This window comes from Rattus rattus, chromosome 17, assembly GCF_011064425.1.
Source record: "Rattus rattus isolate New Zealand chromosome 17, Rrattus_CSIRO_v1, whole genome shotgun sequence".
NCBI classification, from domain to species: Eukaryota; Metazoa; Chordata; class Mammalia; order Rodentia; family Muridae; genus Rattus; species Rattus rattus.
Window position 1 is genome coordinate 13,414,138 of NC_046170.1, and position 21,663 is coordinate 13,435,800.

A 21,663-nucleotide genomic window follows, 5' to 3' on the forward strand; every position below is an offset into this window, starting at 1 on the left:
ATCTCAAACACCTCTACCTCAAACACATTGTACACACAGGTCCTCCTGATCTAGCTTCAGAGAAGCCTTATGCTCTCGATGGAGACACATCCTGGAAGAGCAGTCCTTTTCAGCCGACACTGGTCCTCCTTTAGGGTCCCCTGAAATGACCCCCAAAGTACTACATACAGAAAAAACTCAGAATCCCAACGTGGTTATCTGATTTATTTGGCATGATTTCACCTCCTGTCTCTTAATTGAATCTTATGAAACATATGTCAAATCCTGAAACCTCCCCCAAGCCTGTGCCCACAGTGATTGTTCATGGCATTCCTACAAAGGTTTTAGAATGCTATTTCTGTAGCAGGCAGGAACAGGCATAAGTAATACTCAGTCTGTGGACCTTGTGAAACCCCCTCTGAGGAGGAATAGACTATAGGTGAGGCACAGCACAGCTCTCAACCTCAAAACAAGAGTTTATTCTAAGCCAAAATAAGTGTGACTGTGGTCCAAGAACATGGGTTCAGATTGCCCGGAACAGCACCATGGAAGGAAGTATATTAGCTTTCTTTAGAACAAAACAAAGTCATAAGTCAATACAGTTCCAAATACAGCCAAAACCTGTATTTTCCTCAGTGAAAGCACAAGGCTCTAGACCTTGAGGCAGGCACAAGGTAGACAGGTGACAACAAGGTTTGGAACCCTCTGCTGCAGGTGTCAGGCAGCACCTGATGGTGCTTTTACCCTGTGGATTGGTGGAAGCTGTTGGTCTGTCAAGAATGGATGCTGCGGCCCTGTGCTGCCACTTGCCTTTAATCTCTGCATGCAGGAGGCAAAGGCAGGACCATCTTTGTGAATTCCAGGACAGCCAGAGCTGCACGGTAAAACCTATTCTCAAAACAAAACAACAAACAGAATGGTTGCTAATGAGGGCTGTTAAGTCAGGGACCTTTATGGACAGTGAATAAATAAACCAGCATCCTGTGGCTCTGGGTTTGCAAAGTCTTCTGCAAAGTGCCACATCAGGAAGTTCTGATCAATCAGCCCGGGAGAATCTCAGCACAGCGTGGCTTTTCCTCCCTGGGACTCCAGTTCCACACTTCTGTCTCTTTTTACATATTCTTATTTACCGCATGCTTAGTCAGTTTTCACTAAGATCCTTTAGGTGATCCCCTCCCCATGTATGCACACCGTTATTAGTGGTTGGCTACTGGCAGGAGCAAACATATACTCAGTATGTTTCTTTATAAAACAAGGTTGCCTTGAATTAGTCCCTGGAACATTTTTAATTATCTGATACAGTTTTTAAAGGACAAATTCTTTATAATTTGTTGAACCTGTAGCTGCTTCTAAGATGCTCACTCACTGCATTTTTTTAAGTTGGGAGATTTAGAGAAAGTACGTGTTTGTTTGCTTGCTTCTTTAGATGATCCAACATGGCAGGTGGTTATTCTTATCTGAATTCTTTCAGTTATTGTTTTCTTTTAGTGCTAATCAAAATTAAACATTAACTGGTCAGAATTTCATGTCATATTCTTCTTGAAATGCCAGCATTCACTAGGGCAGGCTGAATGCACGTGCTTTCATCACAGAGCATCTCAGTTCCCACTTGCTGCCTACACATTTATCTGTGCTTTAACCTTCCTGAGTCTTCCTCAAGGTTTCTTGATTTGCATCACTCGTTGCTCCAGCTGCTTCTCTAAACCAGCAGCACGGTGTCTTCTCTTCTCTCCAAGGCTAAGCCCGCCAGTGCGCGTCTTCAACCTCACTGCGAAGTCAGCCTGCTACAGGAGTGCTATCCTAGCCTTATAATGATTTGATTTGCTGTCTCATTATTGATCTGTGTGCCAGCTTTCATGTTGAAATAGATCAAGTTCCTGACAGGCCATTACTGTAAAGACCTGCAATCAACTGCTTTCTTCTGTCAGTCAGGCTTTAATAGGAGAAAACCCTTGGGAAAGTGTGTGCTATCAGGCCTTCCTCGGCTCTGCCTTTAATGTTGCTTTGGCATTCTCTGAGCAACCATGACTCAGATGAATCCTGTCTTCTGGTGCCCAAGATGGCCTCCATGGATTTATCGTATTTAGAGGTGTGTGTAGATATGGATATGGATACGTATATTTGGTACTCAGAGAAGGTCACTGGTGTTAGAAGTACAGACGTGGCTAAGGCAATGCAGGAGAGTTGGTGATTACAACCCCAGGTTCATTAGCATCATCTTGGCACACTCCAAAATCATTGTTTTGAAGAGCGTTTGATGGGAATTGAGGAAGTGAAGTGTCCTTATCTGTCTTACCTCTGTTGATTAGGTCTGGGAGAAAGGGGGTGAGGCACAGTGCTCCAGTTTCATAACTCCAAGTTCAGTTGTCCCATCAAACTGTCACACTTTCTGTGTTAATGTTTATCAGAGCAAAAGTCCTCCCTTGCAGCTTCCCCACTTCCTGTTATGTGCTGCTTAGACATCGTGGGCTGCTGTAGTAAAGTCTCATAGAGAGCCAACTTAAATAATCCAACTTTATTTTCTGAGTCTGCAAGTTCAAGGTCCTGGTATCAGCTGATTTGGCTCTGGGGAAGTCTTCCCTGTGGGCAGCTGTTCTCTCACTAAGGTTACTGTGACCTCAGCTTACCCTAGTACTTTCCAAAGGCCCTGCTTCTCATGGGGCCAGGGCTTCAAGACGGGAATTTGGAAAGTGTAGTGTTACAGCTTAGTGAACAGCTGGTTATACAGATAGTCATTTATTAAGTTGTTTAACTACAAATCTCAGTGTTTGTTCTCTTGAAGTAATGTGGAAATAATCGCTAAGATTGTTTCCTGCCCGGGATCAGGACTGCTGCTTGTGACAGTGTTCTCATCCAGTGTCAGCTGTACGTCTTGAGTGATGTCAGTGACCTGTACTTCCTCTCTGTCTCTCCTTGACAGGGGCATGCTGTCAGATAAAATGCTGACACGCGGCACGGTGTTCTCAGGGGGCAGATGTGTTATCTGACTCTTCTGGGCACTCCTCCAGCTGTCCTGAGGGAGGGCATTGATGTCCTATAGCCACAGACTGAGCTCTCTGCACATTGATCAGTTACTCCCGTGCATTGGCCACTTTCTCCCTTGCTTACTGGGAACCTGAGTCTCTTCACTCCTCTTGTTCTTCAGACTTGGGTCTAAGATAGTCACCATTCTCCTGTCCTCTCACATTTCTTCCTTTCTCTTCTTTTTCCCCCTCTTTCCCCATTTTGGGAATTAAATGCTTTTATGTTGAAGTTGTCACATCAAGTCTGTGGACTTGGCAGTCGGAATGAAGGTGAGAAGTCAGAGCTGTCTAGTGGACTTCTGAAGGATTAGTAGTCCTGGATGAGTGGCTTGTTTTCTCTTCCTTACCAAGCTCCTTTATTCTTCTCTCTTCCCATTGGCATATGATTATCACCCTGGGTCTGGGTCACAGGACAGTCTCTGCTTCTCTGAGTCTCTGTCACCTTCTTTAGTACTTCATACATAAGGATGCGCTTTTGTTTTTAGTTTGGTCTTTGCAAATGTTTCACGATATAAGAAAATTAGCTTTTTCTAACAATTCTGTGAGTCTCTAGACTTTAAAGGACCTTTTACAATATATATGGCTGTATTTCTTCTTCAGTGTAGTATGTTAGAAATAGTCATGTCCTGGGGTTGGGGATTTAGCTCAGTGGTAGAGCGCTTGCCTAGGAAGCTCAAGGCCCTGGGTTCGGTCCCCAGCTCCGAAGGGAAAAAAAAAAAAAAAGAAATAGTCATGTCCCCATTTCAAAAGTAACTTGGCAGTGGGGCACAACCAATAAGGATGGGTTTGGTTCTTCACTGTGCAACTGCAGTTGTGTTTTCACAACTTACTTGATTCTTTGACAGTTTCACACATGTATGTAATGGATGTTGGTCATTTCCCTGCCCACAGCCCCGCCTCTCCAGCTGACCCCTTCTTCTCCACGGGCCTCAGTGCTACTTTCGTGTCTTCCTCCTCCTCTTCTTTTTCCTCCGCTGAGTTTAGTTAGGGAGCCTGTGCAAGCATTGGTGGGGGACTTGCTGAGTCACGGGCAACTTAGCAACATCAACACTAAGACAGTGACACCCCCTTGCTGGCATGCTGTTACACACCTTTAGTACTGACATTCATAGGCAAAGCTCGCAGAAGCAGGCGGGTCTCTGAATTTGAGGCTAGCCTAGTCTACCTAGTGAGACCCTGTCTTAGAACAAAGCAAAGCAAAGCAAAACAAAACAAAAACAGCAAAGGAAAAAAAAAAAAAACAGTACAACCTAGGAGCACCCATTAACTGTTAGTGGTCCCCCTGGAGACGTGGGACCTCGCGAGCTGCTCTCCCAGTTGTGATGAAGCGTAGGAAACCATGCCTACAGTAAGTTCTGCATCACTACAGCTGTGCCACTGTGTCTGGAACAGCATTTTCTGGCACTCCTCCCCACCCTCCAGCTCCTAGGTTAGGTCAGACTCCTCTACTGCAGTGTCCCCAAGTCGTAGGCTGGGTGATATTGGCTTCCGTTTTAGGGCCGAATCATCATTTTTTCTCAACAATTTGGTCACATGTGCGTCTCTGCCTGCTACAGAGTTTCTCTGACAAAGGCTGCGAGCAGCACTAATCTGTGGGCACAAATGTAAGTGTTCAGCAGAGGGTTCAATTGACAAAGCAGCAGTAGTGAGTTCTGCTTGAGGGTTGTGATCACTGCAGCTGTGACCAGGTTCACAGTAGCAGGCATGGCGCTCCTCTCCTCATAGACTATCCCAAAGTGACCTGCTGCCGATCCCCCCAGTCGCCACGCCACAGCACCAGTGGGCACAACTTGCCTGGAAGGTTGGTGGTGTGGCCACAGAGGCCACAGCTGTGTGGGGATTGTTGATGCCCCCCCCCCCCCCCCGGAGCCTCCACAACACTCCAGGCATCATGAAAGCCAGCCAGCAGAGTGGAGACTGGGAGCTCAGCCGCAGCCTGATTTCTCTCTGCTCTGAAGTGTGTGACGTCTTTAGCAACAGTGTCCCACCGTCTAGCTCTAGTGGGCAACCAGGCACAGTGACAATAGCCTGTGAGCCTGTGTTATTTTGGAAGTCTCCAGGGCGTCCAGACCAACAACTTGTAGGGAGGAAAGCCACACCTGGCACCAGGATTTTAAACTATATTCTTTTAATCAGCTTACCTCTAAAATAGGCTTACATAAGGGCATTTTCATATGTGCTTAGTTTAGGTTAACTCTTCCTTTCAGCCTCCCCTCTCCCTCTCCCTCTCCCCTCCCCTCTCCCCTCTCCCCCCTCTCCCCAAACCCCATCTCTCCATTCCCCAGCTTCCACATTCTGTGTGTCCTGTGTTCCCTGCCTTAAGACTTCCTCTGTAGTAACCCTTCTTAGCTTCCTGTCTCTACACACATTTGAATTAAGCATGCTGGTCTCGGAGCTCAAACGCAGGATCTGAAAATGAGAATGGCCGGGCGACATTCGTCTCTCTGAGCCTGAGCCTACTGTGCTTGGCGTAGTTGCTGGCACTTTCGGTTTTCCTCAGAATGTCAGATGCCATTTTCCTTTGTGCCTGAGTAAAATGCAGTGTGCCACGTATGCATGTGCATGTGGCAGTCATCACATCTGCCACACTGTGAAAGTCTCTTGTCCCAGGCATAGAGCAAGTGCTAAGTGTTTGGACTTTCAGTCCTGAGTATCTTAAGCGAGTAGATGCAGTGTTTTAGAAAACATTTGTAGCCGGGCATGGTGGCTCACACCTGTAATCCAGGTACAAGCAAGAATGAGAAGGATCTCCACGAGAGAGAGAGAGAGAGAGAGAGAGAGAGAGAGAGAGAGAGAGAGAGAGAGAGAGAGAACACAAAGATTGCAGTGGCTGCCAGCACCCATGGGGCTCTGAGGAGTCTGGGAGACCCATGGAGGCTCCAAAGGGAGACAATGGAAAGGATGACTCACAAAATTAGAAAGATGACAGAGAATGACAAATATATACCCTTCGCTGCTACTTCTCAGCCATCAGGCTGAAGACATGAAGGATGTGCCTATGAGCCATGGGGAGTCTGGTACCAAAGACAGGGAGATGTGCAGCAGTGTGGAGCTCCTGTTGAATCAGGTCAATACTGAGTAGGGCTGGGCCTGGGCCTGTGGGCCAGCACCCAGCATGGAGCTGGGACACAGAAGCCGTGGGCACTGGGACTGCCCACAGGCTGTAAGTACAGAGGTGGTTTAGGTGGGGAAGTGTGACAGCCAGGAGGCAGCTCCCAGACACCCTGCCTAGCTACACACATCCCCTGACTCACTGTGACGCACTGCAGTGTGCAGTACAGCCGTGGTGAACAAATGTGTGGTGGATTCGGGAAAGATGAAGGAATGGAGCGGTGAGTGAGAGTGGAGAGAGCGGGAACTAGAGATGTGAAGGTGGTGACAGGTGTGAGAGAGGGCGCAGTGGATGGGAAATGCCATTGCTGACAGGGTGGAGGGCAGCAGCTTTCATAGACTCAACCCCCAAACAAGCTGCCCAGGTGCACAATCGCCCTGGGTCTGAGCAAGAGTAGCAGGTCCGAGTATTTTCTAGATTAGACCTCCCTGAAAGACCTCATGCTGTCCCCGGAGGCCATGTTGAATTCCATACTGCCCAGGCCACACTGAAGCCCAAGGTAGAAGTGGATGTCTGTGGTCTGGACTGCCATGTCTGAGGCCCATGTCGATGTCCATAAGCTGTGCTACTGCAGGAGGCCATAATAGTGTTCATGGTCCAGATTGCCAGAGACCGTGTGGATATGAGTGGCCTGTACTGCACTGAGGCTGTGTTGGGGTCCGTGGTTCTGCTGCAGCTGGTGACATTGATGTCTGTGATCCATGTTGCCACAGAGGACCCTCTTTAGGTCCATGGTCCTACTGCAGCCAGGGCTGTGGTGATGTTTGTAACCCGTGCTACCACTGAAGGCACTCAGATGTTTGTGGCCTGTGCAGCCACCTGAGACCATGTTGATGTCTGTGGGCCATGCTGCCACCAAGGGCCATGTCTGGGTCTGTGATCCTACTGCAGCTGGGGGATGTGTTTATGTCCTGTGCTGCCACCGAAGGCTCTATGGATGCCGGTGGTCTGTGCAGCCACCTGAAACCATGTTGATGTCTGGAGGCTGGGCTACCGCCTGAGTCCATGTTGACGTCAATGGGGCAGCCTGCCACTGGGGACCATATGGGTGTCTTTGACCCCTGTTGTCCCAAAGGCCATGTTGATGTCCTTGTCCTGTGCTGCTGCCAAGGGCTGTGTTGATGTTCATGTTCTCCACCAGAGAATAGGCAGAGGTCCGTGGTATGTGGTGATGTTGGAGACCATGAGGAAGTTCATGATCCAGGAAGTTACTATTTATTTGTATCTGTGACTGCAGACTCACAATTGATTTAAAAAAAAAAAAAAAAAAAAGGATCCTAGAAGGCTTCTGTGACCAACTCCTACTTCCATCCCCATTTCCCACCTACCCCCTTCCCCAAAAGTAACAGCCTAGACAGGAAACCATCAAAGAGAACTCTAAAGGATTGTGGTAAGAGTGCTGAAGTGTAGCTCTCCACAGTTGATGGCTTCTGGCTGGGGTGCAGGTGGAGACGGATCATAATCCAGTGGGTATAAGAACAAAATAAATTAGACTTGTGAGGTCCTCCTCTTCCTCTTCTTCCTCCTCCTCCTTCTTCCTCTCTCCCCCTCTCCTCTTCTTCTTCCTCCTGCTCTTTTTCTTCATTTTCTTCTTTTGGGTGGGAGATCGAAAGGATGGGGCATGGACCTGGGAGAACTAGGAAGTATGATTGCAGTACATGATGTGAAATTCCCAAATATTCAATTTTTTAAAAAATGGAAATAAATAAGTGGGGGCATTCTGATTTTGTTGTCATTGTTCAGTTGTGGTTTGACTTTTGGTTGGGTTTGAGACATAGTCTTACTATATAGCCCAGACTTTCCTGAGTTAGGATCCCCTTGCCTCCACTGTCTAAGCACCAGAAGCACTTACTATTGTATGTCGCTGCTCAGCTAGCACAATGTCCAGATCACGGCGCTGTTATCACGATAACAAATGAACACCCCGAGTGGCTTCTTACCTCCGTACGTATTTGTGCATCTCTGCAGTCCTGTAGTCTAGGAGAGAGCCTTCCACTCCATGCTTCTTTTCATCCCATTGGCTTTCTAAGCATCCAGAGGACAGATTTTCCGCTGCATGGCTCAATAATGGGCCTTACTCTAAGCTACTACACATATAAAATGTAGCATTAAAAAGAGAGGGAAATAAAGTAGAATTATAAGTAACTTTAAGTTAAACCTATGCAGACTGTAAGATTAAAAAAAAAAATCAAGATTTTTATTTAAGAAAAAGGTCCATTGAGTACATTTTTTTTTAACCAAAGTGTTTGTAACGACTAATAAGGAATTTTAACAACAAAGAATCCAAAAGTAACTGAGTTCTTGTGGCTGCTGTTTTTATACCATTTTGGCAAATATAGTCTCTAGCACAGAAGGTGAACATGTCAAAAAATCTACTTTTTGCCAGAAACATAAGCCTATTTCAGTTTTCAGCTGATTTGAAGAAATAGCCCAAGGCTTAGGGAAGTTCAGGGAAGAGGGAGAAGGAAGGAGCAAGAGCTGGAGGGTGAGAAAGCGGCTACGAAACTCCCTCTTCTGGGTGTGACTCAGTCCGTGATCTCAGTGCAGCTGTGCACACGCCCTGGACCAGAGCACAGATCAGTTGGCCTTGCAACCGGCAGCATTTACCTTATTAGGTTCCAGAAAAAACTGGAATGGACTTCCCTGGGGATGGGATGTTGCTAGGGATGCCGAGGGACAGTTGGGGTGGATTCAATCAAGCCTTGTAACAGTTTTTGATACATTGTTAACATCCTGTCCTTGTGTTAGTACGTTACTCTCACTGTAACAAAATATCTGATAGAATCAACTTGGGAAAACCAACATCCTTTGAGTGTTGGAGATTTTGGTCCATGGTCAGTTGACTCCATTGCTGTTGGGCCTGCGGTGAGCAGCACAGCGTAGCTGCGTCACCTGGCAGAGCAAAATCCTGGCAAGAGAGCAGGCAGAACGGGGAAGGCCCCATCGTGGGCATCTCCCTGTGACTAGAAAGCCCACTCTAAGGCCCTCCCTTAATGTTTCAACCATCTCTTAGTCATACCAAGCTTGTCAGTGGGGCAGGGATGAGGGGTGGGAGGCATTTAGATCCAAGCAACCGGTTCTGTTTCTCTCAAACTGAGCATTTTAAAGCATGTACTCAAATCCCTGACATCCAGAAATAACAACAGTAGGAGAGGAAAACTGAGATCTTCATCTGTGATCACAGAGATTGGAAGTCACTGAGACTCGATCTGTGGCCTGTGGCCTGGCCCAGAACAAAGGATCCTATGCCTTGTTGACCCCACCTCTGGTTGACTTAAGGTTTTTCTCCCATCTTTTGCACTTAAACATTAAAGTCTTCCCAAGAGGGGAACATGACTGTTGTTTTGCAAAGCAGCTTGAATCTCTGGACTGTGTTTGCCTTAAGTTTTCACCTCTGTTCATACAGTAGCCTGGTGGGTTGTTCTTCAAGGGAGTGTATCCAGAGAAAGACAGTCCTCTGTCTAGCTGCAGCCACCCTTCTCCAACACAGCACTGTGGCTAACGTGCAGCTACCTGCCCTTGTATTTCAAACATGGGCACCTATGGTTCTGACCAGTGCCAAGTCAGTGACTTACAAGGTAAAAAGAAGTTTTTTAAGACTCATCATCTCGTCGTTCCCAGGAAGAGAACATGTATGTGACGGCACATCTCAGCCCCTTTCTCAAGACACATCATTCATGTGCCTTTTGATCTTGGTGCGTGTCTTACAGCAGCTGTAATATGTCTGTGTGTATATTACAGTATAATGTATGTGTATGCATACATGTACTCTCATGCAGCAATCATGAATCTGACCTGGAAAGAACCGTACATACTTAGCTTTCACTGTGTTTTCTAACTAACTCTCTGTTCAAGAGCGGCCTTTAGATTCTGATCAGGTTTCAGTCTGGATGGAAGAAATAGCAGTGGTCCAGGAAGTTTAATGACCTTTCCTTCATTTCACCCAGGATGCATCAGTCCTGTGAAGGGTGTCGCCAGGCATGAGATGATTGCGCTGAAGAGAGCTTTGTTCTTGCTTTGTTCAGGTGGATCATCCATGCCATGGAGTACGAACTGCAGATCCGTGGCGGGGATAAGCCAGCTGTGGACTTGTACCAGCTCTCGCCCAGTGAGGTTAAGCAGCTGCTGCTAGACATCCTGCAGCCTCAGCAGAGTGGAAGGTAAGCGGACCCTTCCGTCAGCTGCAGGACACTCAGAAGCATCTGCTCTTCTTAACTACTAAGGATTAGACCTTAGTACATTATTAACAGGAAAATTCAGGAGTCAGACATGGTGGCTTATACCTATGATCCCAGCACTTCCAAGACTGAGACAAAAAGCTGTCTGAGCTCCAGAGTAAGTATCAGGCCAGAGGGAGAGCCAGCAGAGCATGGGGCCGCCCTCCCACATGGAAACAGCGATGGCACAGCAAGTTGAAATGTCCAGGTTTACGAATCTGTGTTGATTTGAGTTTTATACTTTTCCAGGTATAGTTCGTAACACTTTCCAACTTTTATTATTCTGTGCAGTATGTAACATTTCATACAATTTTGACTAAACCTCCTTTCTGGAACTTTATAGTGTATGGCATTTCCTCCCAACACTTCGGCAGAAGAAATTGGGTCTGGTAACATGTAGATTGCTGCCTGATTCTGCCTCTGTGGACTGTCAGCCTCAGCTAAACCCTTCCATATACTTAACTTAGGAGAGAATAGCAACAAAACAAGTGTTTGTTGCTCGCCTTTAAGTTTGTTTTTTATTTTTTTAATTCCAGGGTGAGCAGTCAGTAGTGTAATTATTTAGGCAAGTACTTATTTAGTGTGATGACAAAGTGGAATCTTCTAGAGAGGTTGTCTATAAAAGCGTGACTCTACATATGTGTGTATGCATGTATATGTTTAATACACACATATGTATATTACTTACACAAGAGCTTATTTAGTGTATATGTGTCTAGCATCCCCAGTGTGATGAATATTTATATTTTATATACATATATCCGTGATGACAAATATGTGCCTTACAAGTCTCCTTGTTATACAGCAGTTAACATTATAACATGTCAGTTGCAGTGTCCCAGTGACATCTGAAACGATGTTTTCTGGAGCCAGACGAGTTAATACTGAGATTCTTATGGAAAAACTAACATGAGAGAACGGACATAAGAAAACCTTTCCCCAATGGTTTTAAAGCATACTGTATGGTGTCTGTGACTAAAACAGTGTGGCACATTAACAGAGAGGCCCATTGGAGAAAAGAGTCAAGAGATGACTCTCAATAAATACACATTAAGAATGTGCTACATGATAATATTACCATCACAAGTCAGTGGGTCAAGAATGGACTTTTAAAATAAATACTTTTGACAACCTGACTGCTATTTGCAAAAGGTAAAATCAGACACTCATTCTGACATATAAAAACCAGTTCAAAATAGATTATAGATCTGCATGTAAAATATGGGACACAGAAGACATTGATTAAATTTCTCTTTGACATTGGAATGGGAAAGGCCTTTAATATGATTCAACCCAGGGATAAGATAAGGAACAACTAATAAAGCCTGTCAGGTTTTAAATAACCTTTTTTCATGGCAAAGATGTCAAGAGAAAACCAGGAACCCGGACCCATACATTCTCTGAAGAGTTAGTATCCAAGCGTTCTTAAGAACTGAGAGATAACCGCCCAAGACCAGGAGGAACCTGGAGCATGAACAATCTGAGCCTCTCATTAAAGATGACCTTTGGATATTTTAAAAGACGTTCATATTAATCTATAATGAGAGCTGTGCATGGGCATTGTGTTAGTCAGGGTTCTCGGGAGTCACAGAACTTGTGGACTGTCTCTCTATATTGAGGGGGTTTATTGTGATGACGTACAGTCTGTCCTCCAACTAACCCAACAACGGGCAGCTGCGAGTGGGAAGTCCAAGAACCTAGTAGTTGCTCGGTCCCAGGAAGCCGGTTGTTTGAGCTGCTTCTGTAGAATTAGATTCCATCAGATGTGCTACCAAGTAAGTGCAGGCCAGTGGAGAGAGTGACTTCCTGCTTCCAGAGTCCTTAGGTAGGCCTCCTGCAGGTGTGGCCCAGATTAAGAGTGTGTGCCACCATGCCCAGATCAGTCTCCTGGGAGGGGTTAAGGTCATCCATTACCTTGCCTGGGCCTAAGCTTTTCATGGCCACTATGCCTCAAGAACTCCATGCCAAGAACCAGGTCTTCCGGCCTCATGATCTGGATCACAGATGTGCCCTTCAGTTCTGGACTGTAGTTCATTCCAGATGTAGTCAAGTTGACAACTAGGAACAGCCATCACGGACATCGAGACACTGCTTACCTTTCTCGTAGCCTAAGTTAGACTGTGTTTGAGGATTTGCCAAGGCTGTGGGGAGAAGGGACTGCATCTATAACTGAGGGGTACAGCCCTTTCTGGTGGGATTTGACATCTAAGAACCCTTTCCTTTTGGCCAGGTCCTTTTAATAATCTACTTTGAAAATACGTTTCTAACAACATGGAAATGTGTGTGCATAAGATCACTGATTAAATTATTGCTTGTAATTGAAAATTTGGGTATTTCTATAACCTAAATGTGATATGCCCCACAGCAGAGTACTGTGTGCCTTTGAAGAAAGGAATTCTTTCTAAGCTACATCGTCAAATGAAACAGTAAAGAGCAAGACAATGTCTATAATATGCAATTCATATTTTTAAAATGTATGCATTCACTTGTGTAGAAGAAATCCAGGAGGGATAAATCAGAAACTAATATGATGTATGCTGATCAGAGAGGATAAAAATGGCTGGAAAATGAGGAAAGAGATGCAACATAATAGAGTTGGGCACAGAGCAAGCCTTCCCCAAGCTGGCCACCATGCATGGAATGCCTCTTCCTAAGTAGTGGGTGTCACCTGCACCCAACTCCTAAGTTGTGGGAGTGTTGGGTACATGCAGGATTAGGTAATGTATTAAACAAGTGTATATATGGAGCAGCCCAGAGTGGAGTGGAAACCAACGGATGAACCCAGCTCACACAAATGAGTACTGCTACACAGGGGAGGCTGGGAAAGCCCCCTTTACAGACACCAACCACACCTAAATGCTGCCTCTAGTGAAAGCATGCTTCTGGCCAGCACACAGTCATCAGCAATCTGAACTGCATGTCTCCAGAGAGATTAATAAATGTATTATGACTGAGAAGTAGATTTCTCACAGTTAAAGGCCATTCCTATTAAGGGAACAGAAGTTGGTTGATTGAAACTGCTGAGCCAATATGAAGTCGTGGTTTTACACTGATAGATACAGAAATGAGCATGGATCTGTGCTTGTGCATATGCATCTATGTGTTTCCTGCTTCTGTCTACCGAGATGTCCTAGGAGCAGTGAAACCGTGGGAGTGATGAGCAAACCTGAAGCAGTTGCATTCTAAACACTGTAATGAAAGAGTCAGCTTTTCTTAAAGAAATGGTTGGTTTCAGAAGAAGGCAGGAAAGAAAGAAAAGAGAAGAAAATAAAAAAAGGAAAAAAATGCAAGGTAAACCAGGAGCATCTTTGTGCCAGGAAGAAAAAAAAATCAAAATATGACAGAGGTGTGGACACTGGAGAAACTGGAGCAGACCCCTGGGACTCCAACTGAGATGGGGTTTTGTTTTTCCAATGTGTGCCTGCTCATTTGTGTAGAAGAAATACACAAATAAGAGTAAGAGAGTCCACGCTGATAGAGGTCAGTGACTGCGAGGGAAGGGACTCATTCTCAAGGCAGAATGTGATTAAGAAGTATGGATAGAGTGGTGGGAGCGGAGAAGGGTCACTGAGCGAGTGCAGCAGAGGCTGCAGGCAAGAAGTGTGGTTTGAAGCTGCGTGGAGGGAAAGCTGGCACAGTCTCTGGGTGTTTCTGCTCAACGTAATTAGTCATAGCAACAGAAAAACAAGTAACTATGCTGTAGTGGACAAACCTCTCAGACTCCCATCACCCAGACGATGAAGATTAGCTTCACCAGTAATACGACTTTAATTTCATGTACCATTGATACTGACAGCTATCACGTCTGAATTTTCTTGGCCAAAGGCATTAAAAAAAAAACAAACCATAAAACCCAAATAGAAAAATCCTATGAAACAGCAAATGTTACTAAAATGTGAAAACTTAAATAATAAAGCTAATAATAAGAAAAAGGCAGAGGAGGAAGAAAAGAAGCAGAAGATAAGAAGGAAGAGGAGGAGAAGAGGAAGGAAAGAGAGACAGAGAAAGAGAAAAAGAGAAGGAAGAAAAGTGAAGAAATACCACGGATTCAGAGCCTTCAGGAAATGGAAACTAAATGACACATGCCATCCTGAATTGGAGCCTAGCAGATAAATTAATATTATTTTGATTGTTGGTATCAGTAATTAAGCTGTGATTGTATAAGGTAGTAAGAGTGGGAGAGGATTTGAGTGAAGAGGGCATAAGAAATTTACATTATTCTGTGATTTCTCTAAGTGTAAAGTTTTTCAAAGTAGAATGACAAAATTTTAAGTACAGAGGACCTGACATCAATTTCCAGCACCCATGTGGTGGCTCACAACTACCTGTAACTCCAGTTTCAGGGGATCCAATGCCCTCTTCTGGCTTCCACAAGCACCAGGCATGCACATAATACACAGACATACAGACAGACAGTCAGACAAGACAGCCATACATATTAATGATGGTGATGATCTAAAATGATTTCCCAGCTCCGTTGTACTTTCATATTCTTTTCATGTTCTAAGCAAAGGCTCCCTTTACAGTGCCTAGCCATAACCTCAGAGTGCTCTGAAATGTATTTGTGCTGTTGTCACGTTTAAGGGATGTGGATAAAAATCAAACGCAGAGGGAATTCATTGACCAAAGAGAAACTTCAGCACATCGTTGGCCTTGTTGCCTTTTGGCAAACACAGAAGGTGGCAGTGTGAGTTTGGGTCTGTTAGCAGAACTTCAGCCATCCAGAAAAGACCCTTCTTAATTACTAAATGTATCAGGTTGCACTGGTTTTCTACCACAGAAACAAGCATGTGCCTGCTTAGCATATTGTCAGTTGGTCCTGACACGCTCCACATGTGATGAGTGTGTTTTTCAGTCTGTCTTCTTTTTAAGTACCGAGTGGAAACTGACACGGAGACAGAGAAACACAGTTTTCAGCTTTTGCAAAATTATATTTTGTCACCGTGTGATCTTTAAAAATAAAGCAAGTTCTGTACCTTTGACAATTGTGGATAGTATATTAGGACAATATCTAACCTAGAATTTTGATTTATTATTATGGTTCTGCCATAACTCTTATAAGTAAGGTTCTACATATGGTTGACAGTGAAAGTTTTATGTCTAGTTTTTTGGACGAAGATTTCAGCCTTATTTAAATAACCAGCTTTTGTAAGATTTAGAATAAGTTCACTTTAATATATATTAGATATGTAATATTTTCTGAACATTAGCTTGTTCATTTCTTACCAAAGTTTATTGATGCCTTTCTGATGCTTACATTTTATTAATGTGAGAACAATATAAAATAACTGTGAAATTGGTTGTGCCATTTCTGATGTGGGGAAGCCATCCGATGGTGTAGTCAACAACTCATGACTTCGTAGAGAGTGCCATTGTGCCTGCTGACGTCAGTCTTCCTGCTGCTCATGCCTCCTCCAAACCTGCTCCTCAGTGCTGAGCCTTTCCCCTGGGTCTACAGGTGTTGGCTGAATAGACGTCAGATCGATGGGTCACTGAATAGAACACCCCCGGGATTCTACGACCGCGTGTGGCAGATCCTGGAGCGCACACCTAATGGTATCGTTGTGGCTGGCAAGCATTTGCCACAGGTATAGTACACTTACGTTGGGAGAGGGACCAATGGGAGGAAAGGCATTCTTTCTCCCTCTGCACTGCCAACAGCGTTTCTTCTTCCCTGTGTTCTAAGAATGTTCAAAGATGGGGTGTTCAAAACAGGATAAAATGTCAGAAAATAAGTTGCCATTTGTTTTAGAATTGATTTTTATCCAGTGTACGTGTCTTTTATTTCCAGGTTTCATGTCCATGTAGGTAGAAAAGGCTTTGCCACGTGTATCATTGCTGAGAAGTTGTATCTACATCCTTGAACTGGAGCATTTCTGATGCTCCCAGAGCCCTCTCTGGATCCCATGTGCCGAAACCTCTTATTGAGCAAGCTGTCCCTTCTGTTCTCTTATTTGCAAATTCAGGGCTTCTTTCATGTACTAATTTGCCTTCTATTGCTGTGATAAACACCATAACCGAAAGGTCTTTGGTTTGTGGTCCATCATGAAGGAAGTCAGGGCAGGAGCTCAAGGCAGGAACCTGGATGCAGGAACCAAAACAGAAACATGGAGGAAGGATGCTTACTGCCTTGTTCCCCATAGCTTGCTCAGCCTGCTTTCTTACATAACTCAGGAATACCAGCCTAGAGATGGCACTGCCTGCAGTGAGCTGGACCCAGCCACATCAATTATTACTCAGGAAAATACATACAGACATACACGTACATACATACATACATACATACATACATACATACAGAGAGAGAGAGAGAGAGAGAGAGAGAGAGAGAGAGAGAGAACGCACTGCCTACAGGCCAATCTGATGGAGACAATTCCTCAGTTGATGTTCCCCTCTTCCCAGATTACCCTGGCTGTGCCAAGTTGACCAAAACTAACCCACAGATTTATTAGCTTTGCCTCAAGTAGTGGAACTTCCCACCGAGCAGTGGTGGGCTGGTACTAGGGCCTCACAAACATGAACAACGCCTTGCAAACCATGCGTAGATCCGGCCTAGCAATGTAGAGCAGCCTATAATGTGAGGACCAGGAGAAGCACTGTAAGCAGAGCTGCTGTCTTTCAGGTTCCTTGTGGTGTGACTCGTTGATGGTACAGACGAACCGTTGACTCTCCTGTGTGGGATGGTTTTCTTGATGATATAAATTGGCCTGCTTCTTTGGCGTGATGATCATTTATTTAGTCCTAGTATTCAGCTTGGTCTGCTTATACAAAAGAAGAAATAGAATACTATGTCTGCTTCTAGTATTGAAACTTTACATCCATGTTGACGTAGCTCTTATGTGAAAAAACAAGTAGGCTCAGATGTACCCATATCTGTTTTGCTTATGTAAACAGAAGGACATCTGTGGAGCAGCTCACACAAATTGGTGGTGTGCTTTTCCTCAGAAGGAGGTGTCCAAGGATCTGTTGTGAGCTCTTCATTGAAACCCTCCTAGCCATTCAGTTAGAATTATGTGACAGGTCTATTTCCTACTCAAAAACTGACTCAGAAGTTTAAAACAATACAGGAGTACTCACAGCACTTAGTATTCACAGGAGTAGCTTCAGTGGCCTGTGTGGGTACTTCAGCCTTCTTCAGATCCCCTACTCCAGCCAACCCATCACCCAAAAACCATGACCGCTCTTCTGTTGGCCTTCGTGCTCCTCCCAGGCCTCTTCCCTCAGCATGGGCAGTGCACTGTGGACACCGTTGACACTTGTCTCAGTTTACCCCCACCTCACCCCACCGACCACCTACCCGGCTCCATTTGATCCTATGATAGCCTCAACTACGTTTATAACCTCCCCTTGCTTTGATATAGATAGATAGATAGATAGATAGATAGATAGATAGATAGATAGATAATTATAAATTATGTATACGCACAGTATTTATTGTTTCATTTTAAAACTCCTGAAGTGCCATTTAGTTCTGATAACAACTCTGTGAAAACCTTTATTGTTTTGCATTAATTATTTAGGGTAGGATACGGAGTCATGAGTTTCACTATTAGATTTTCATGCATATGCGTCAGCACACTTGGTTTGCATTCGCTCCCCTTTCCTCTGCTGTCTTCCATGCCCTCTGTTCCCTCTGGTTAATCCCCTCCCTTCTCCCAGGTTGTCCCCTCCTCTGCTCTTATGTCACGTGTGATCTGTTACACTTCCCCCTTCTCCCACATGTTTAGGATTTCTTTCTCCTCTCTCGTGATCCACTGTCTAGTTTAATTATATGTGAGAGTGCACGTGTGCACACGTACACACATGAGGTGGAAGTAAGCCTTACACCTCTTAACATACTCATTTCTTACTTGTTTTCCTGTACGTGTCATGGTTTCATTTTCTGTGTGTTTCTTGTTTTATTTTTAGGTTACTATAGCAAGTAATGGTTTCCTCGCGTCTTCAGGCGTGTGTTCTTAGTTCCTCTCCTCACCTGTGCAGCCCGCACGCTGTTCTCCTCTCCTTCCTCCTTCTGCTCCTTAGCACGTGTGTTACGTCACCCTCTCCGCTTCCCTGCCCCTTAAATTTTTCTCCCCTCTTCTGATCCCCTTTCAGTTCTGTTTTATTCCACTTTTAAGTCTAGTTTCTATATACTAGAGAAATTATTCAGAATTTGTCCTTCTGAGTCTTGCTTAACAAAATCATTTCTAGTTTTAATGAGTTTGCTGTAAATGTTATGACAGTTCCTTTTATATTTTTTTATTTTATCTTTATCTAGTTTTGCTATGAGGGTAATGATAGTTTCCTAGAATGAATTTGAAAATAGACAAATATATTTTATGAAGCAGTTTGGGAAGCACTGGTGTTAGGTCTTCCTTAAAGGTTTAGGAGAACTGGGAAGTGAGTCTGTCCTTTCCTGTGCAGGGACTTTACTGCTTCAGTGTCATTGTTACAGACATCAGTTCTTTACTCTCCATCTCACTAATTTCTTCCTTGTTCCCTATTACTTACTGACATCTATTGTTGGGGACTCAGAATGTTCTTTTTTCTAAGGCCTTTATTAGTTTATTTAAAATATTTTTATTCATTTACTTATTTAAATTATTTTAACTAGCTAATATTGTATTACTCAGGGTTCTACAGAGTAACAGAACATGCATGCATACATACATACATACATACATACATACATACATACATATGATCTATTTTAAAGTAAGTTCTATAAGCAGCTCAGAAAACTATGTATTCTATGTCTGTTGGATGGAATGTTCTGACGTATCTATTAAGTTACTGATCTATGTTATAGTTTAACTATGTCTTGGTTTCATGTCCTTCTGCTGTGATGAAATACCCTGACAAAAGCAACTTAAGAGAGAAGGGTTTATTATAGCCCATCATTGCAGGGAAGTCAGGGGACAGGACTTGAAGCAGATAATCATATTATATCCATAGCAATGAACTAATGTGTGCATGCAAGTGTTCAGTTCTTTCTCCATTTCATATACATTCCAGAATCCATAGTCTGGGGAAAGACGTTACCCATAGTGGACAAGTCTTCCCACTAGTCAAGATAATCCCCCACAGACATGCCCATAGGCTGACTTAGTCTAGAAAGTCCTTCATTGAGACTTCCAAGTGGTTCTGGATTATGTCAAGTTGACAGGTAAAACTAGCCATCACGAAATAAGTGCATGAATGACCTGTCTGAAGATAAGCATCGGGTGTTAAGGATGCTCACTACTGTATTACCACTGTGTTACCTTTGATATCTGCTAGTGTTTATGTGTGGAGTTGGGAGTCCCGACATTTGGTGCATACACATTTACAGCTGTTATGGTCTTATAGTGGAATGTTCCCTTTATTAGTATTGCTATATGACCTTATTGATCTCCTCTGATTTTGATTTGAGCCTAATTTATCAACTATAATGATAGTTATATCAGCTCATCCTCAGCTGCTGCTCATCTAGTAGATGGACTCCATTCATTTACTCTCAGTTTATGGGTGTCTTTACCAGTGAGGTGTGTTTCTTGGGGACAACAAATAATTATGTCCAATTTTTAAATGCAATCATCCAGCTTGTGTCTCCTTATTAGTAAGTTGAGATTCTTTTCACTGAAGGTTATTATAGAGATTCCTGTGTAATTCCTGCAGTGCCGTTGGTGTGTTTTCTACTTGGTTTATGTTAGTTGACTCTTTCCTAGCTCTTATTTGCTCATCCATTCCTTCCATCAAATCAATTCTTTATTGAGCCGTCATGATTCTCACTGCCTTTCACGAGATCTCACAGAGGCATGTCTAGCTTTCCATCTTCCCTCTACTTCAATAAAGGTACTTTATTATTACCATGGTATTCAGGATGAGGATACCAAAACATGGAATGATTTCCCCAAGGTTCATTCTCAGTAAGTAACATACATACATACATACATACATACATACATACATACATACATACATACATACGATCTACACCTGACAATTTGGCTTCTGAGCCTTTTCTATTCACCTATCTGCTATACTCTCAGGACTCTAAGTCCTTTCAGAAGAGTGGAGAAAATTCAAACTCTATGTCTGTTCTCTGTGATGATCAACAATGCTTAGGAGCTAGGCTTCTCTTTTAATAAGCTATTTACGAAAATGTTAACATAAAACCAAAGAGAGAGAGAGAGAGAGAGAGAGAGAGAGAGAGAGAGAGAGAGAGAGAGAGAGTGTGTGTCTTTCTTTCCTTCTGTGACCACATTAATCCCCTTGTTAAACATCTAAACACTAACAATAGGCACCTGTCTTGGCAGCCAGGCTTCAGGTTTCCTGAGTCAGGTACTGACTGTGGGATAAGATAGTTGTACTGAATATAGGACTAAACACCTTTCTGTCACTTATGTCAAGAAGACAAGCGAGAGACAAGCTAAGTAGCAAATAGATGTACTTTGTTTTAAGGCTACAGCTAAGTTCACTGTGAATTACTGAAACAAAAGCTAGTGTGCCCTGTTCTCTCTGCACATCTTAGAATAATTCTCCTGACCGTCTCTGCTTTCTGGCACACAAGGCTGGCATATGGAGTCTCCCCTTCTGTCCTTGAGTGCTACTCTATATTACATTTACATTTCTTATTACTATCACCAAATACTTGGTGCAAAATAATACATTGTAGCTCATGGTTCAGAGGAATACAGTCCATCCTGGCACGGGAAACATGACAGTGGGAACAGTTGGGTTCAAGGTGGTGACTGAGAAGCAGGAAGGGAGAAATGCCTGTGCACAAAAGGCCTTTTTCCTTTTAGTCAGACTCAGCTCAAGCTGCCTACTTAGGGTTGGTCTTCCCCACTCACACTTTTCTAGAATCATCCTCACAGACACAAGCAGAAGTGTGCTTCATTGATGTTTGTGTGCTTAACCCAAACAAGTTAACAATTAGAGTTGGCCACCATGGTCTCCATGCCTTGATTTGGATAGAATTGACTGTTCTTCAGTGAACAAAAGGCAAAGAGAAAAGTTCTTTTAGTTTTGCCTTTTTTTTCCTGTTTCCTGCCATTTCTGCACATAGTTTTTTCTTATTTGTAGCATTTTTCTGCTGGCTGCTTGGAGAAGACTAACAGAAAAGTGATACAAATGCAATCACAATGACTTAGGTCTTAAAGTCAACAGCAAGCATAACCCCTCATGTTAATTCTGAATGCAATATGTACTCTGTTCATTGTCTCTATTTTTGGCTGTTACTTTATATATGGAATGAACTTTTAATACAATCCTTTCCCCTAAAATTATTAATGTAATGAAGATTACTAAAAGAGTGAGGCTTAATTTATCACAATAGTCAGCTGGCTGGCTTCAGTAGTTTGACATATAT

General features: G+C 43.8%; 1 protein-coding gene across 5 annotated transcripts in view; it reads left to right on the forward strand.

The window, feature by feature from the left end:
- The window catches only part of Phkb (phosphorylase kinase regulatory subunit beta), a 175,650-nt gene that overhangs the window by 150,813 nt on the left and 3,174 nt on the right, over positions 1 to 21,663 (forward strand). For 3 of the 5 annotated variants that reach the window (XM_032887767.1, XM_032887768.1, XM_032887769.1), the window contains exons 27-28: positions 10,140 to 10,274; positions 15,790 to 15,919. In XM_032887767.1, the coding sequence (XP_032743658.1) occupies positions 10,140 to 10,274; positions 15,790 to 15,919 (265 nt within the window). Of the gene's footprint in view, positions 1 to 10,139; positions 10,370 to 15,789; positions 15,920 to 21,663 lie in introns of those variants that run through there. The other 2 variants (XM_032887766.1, XM_032887765.1) reach the window with 1 other exon arrangement.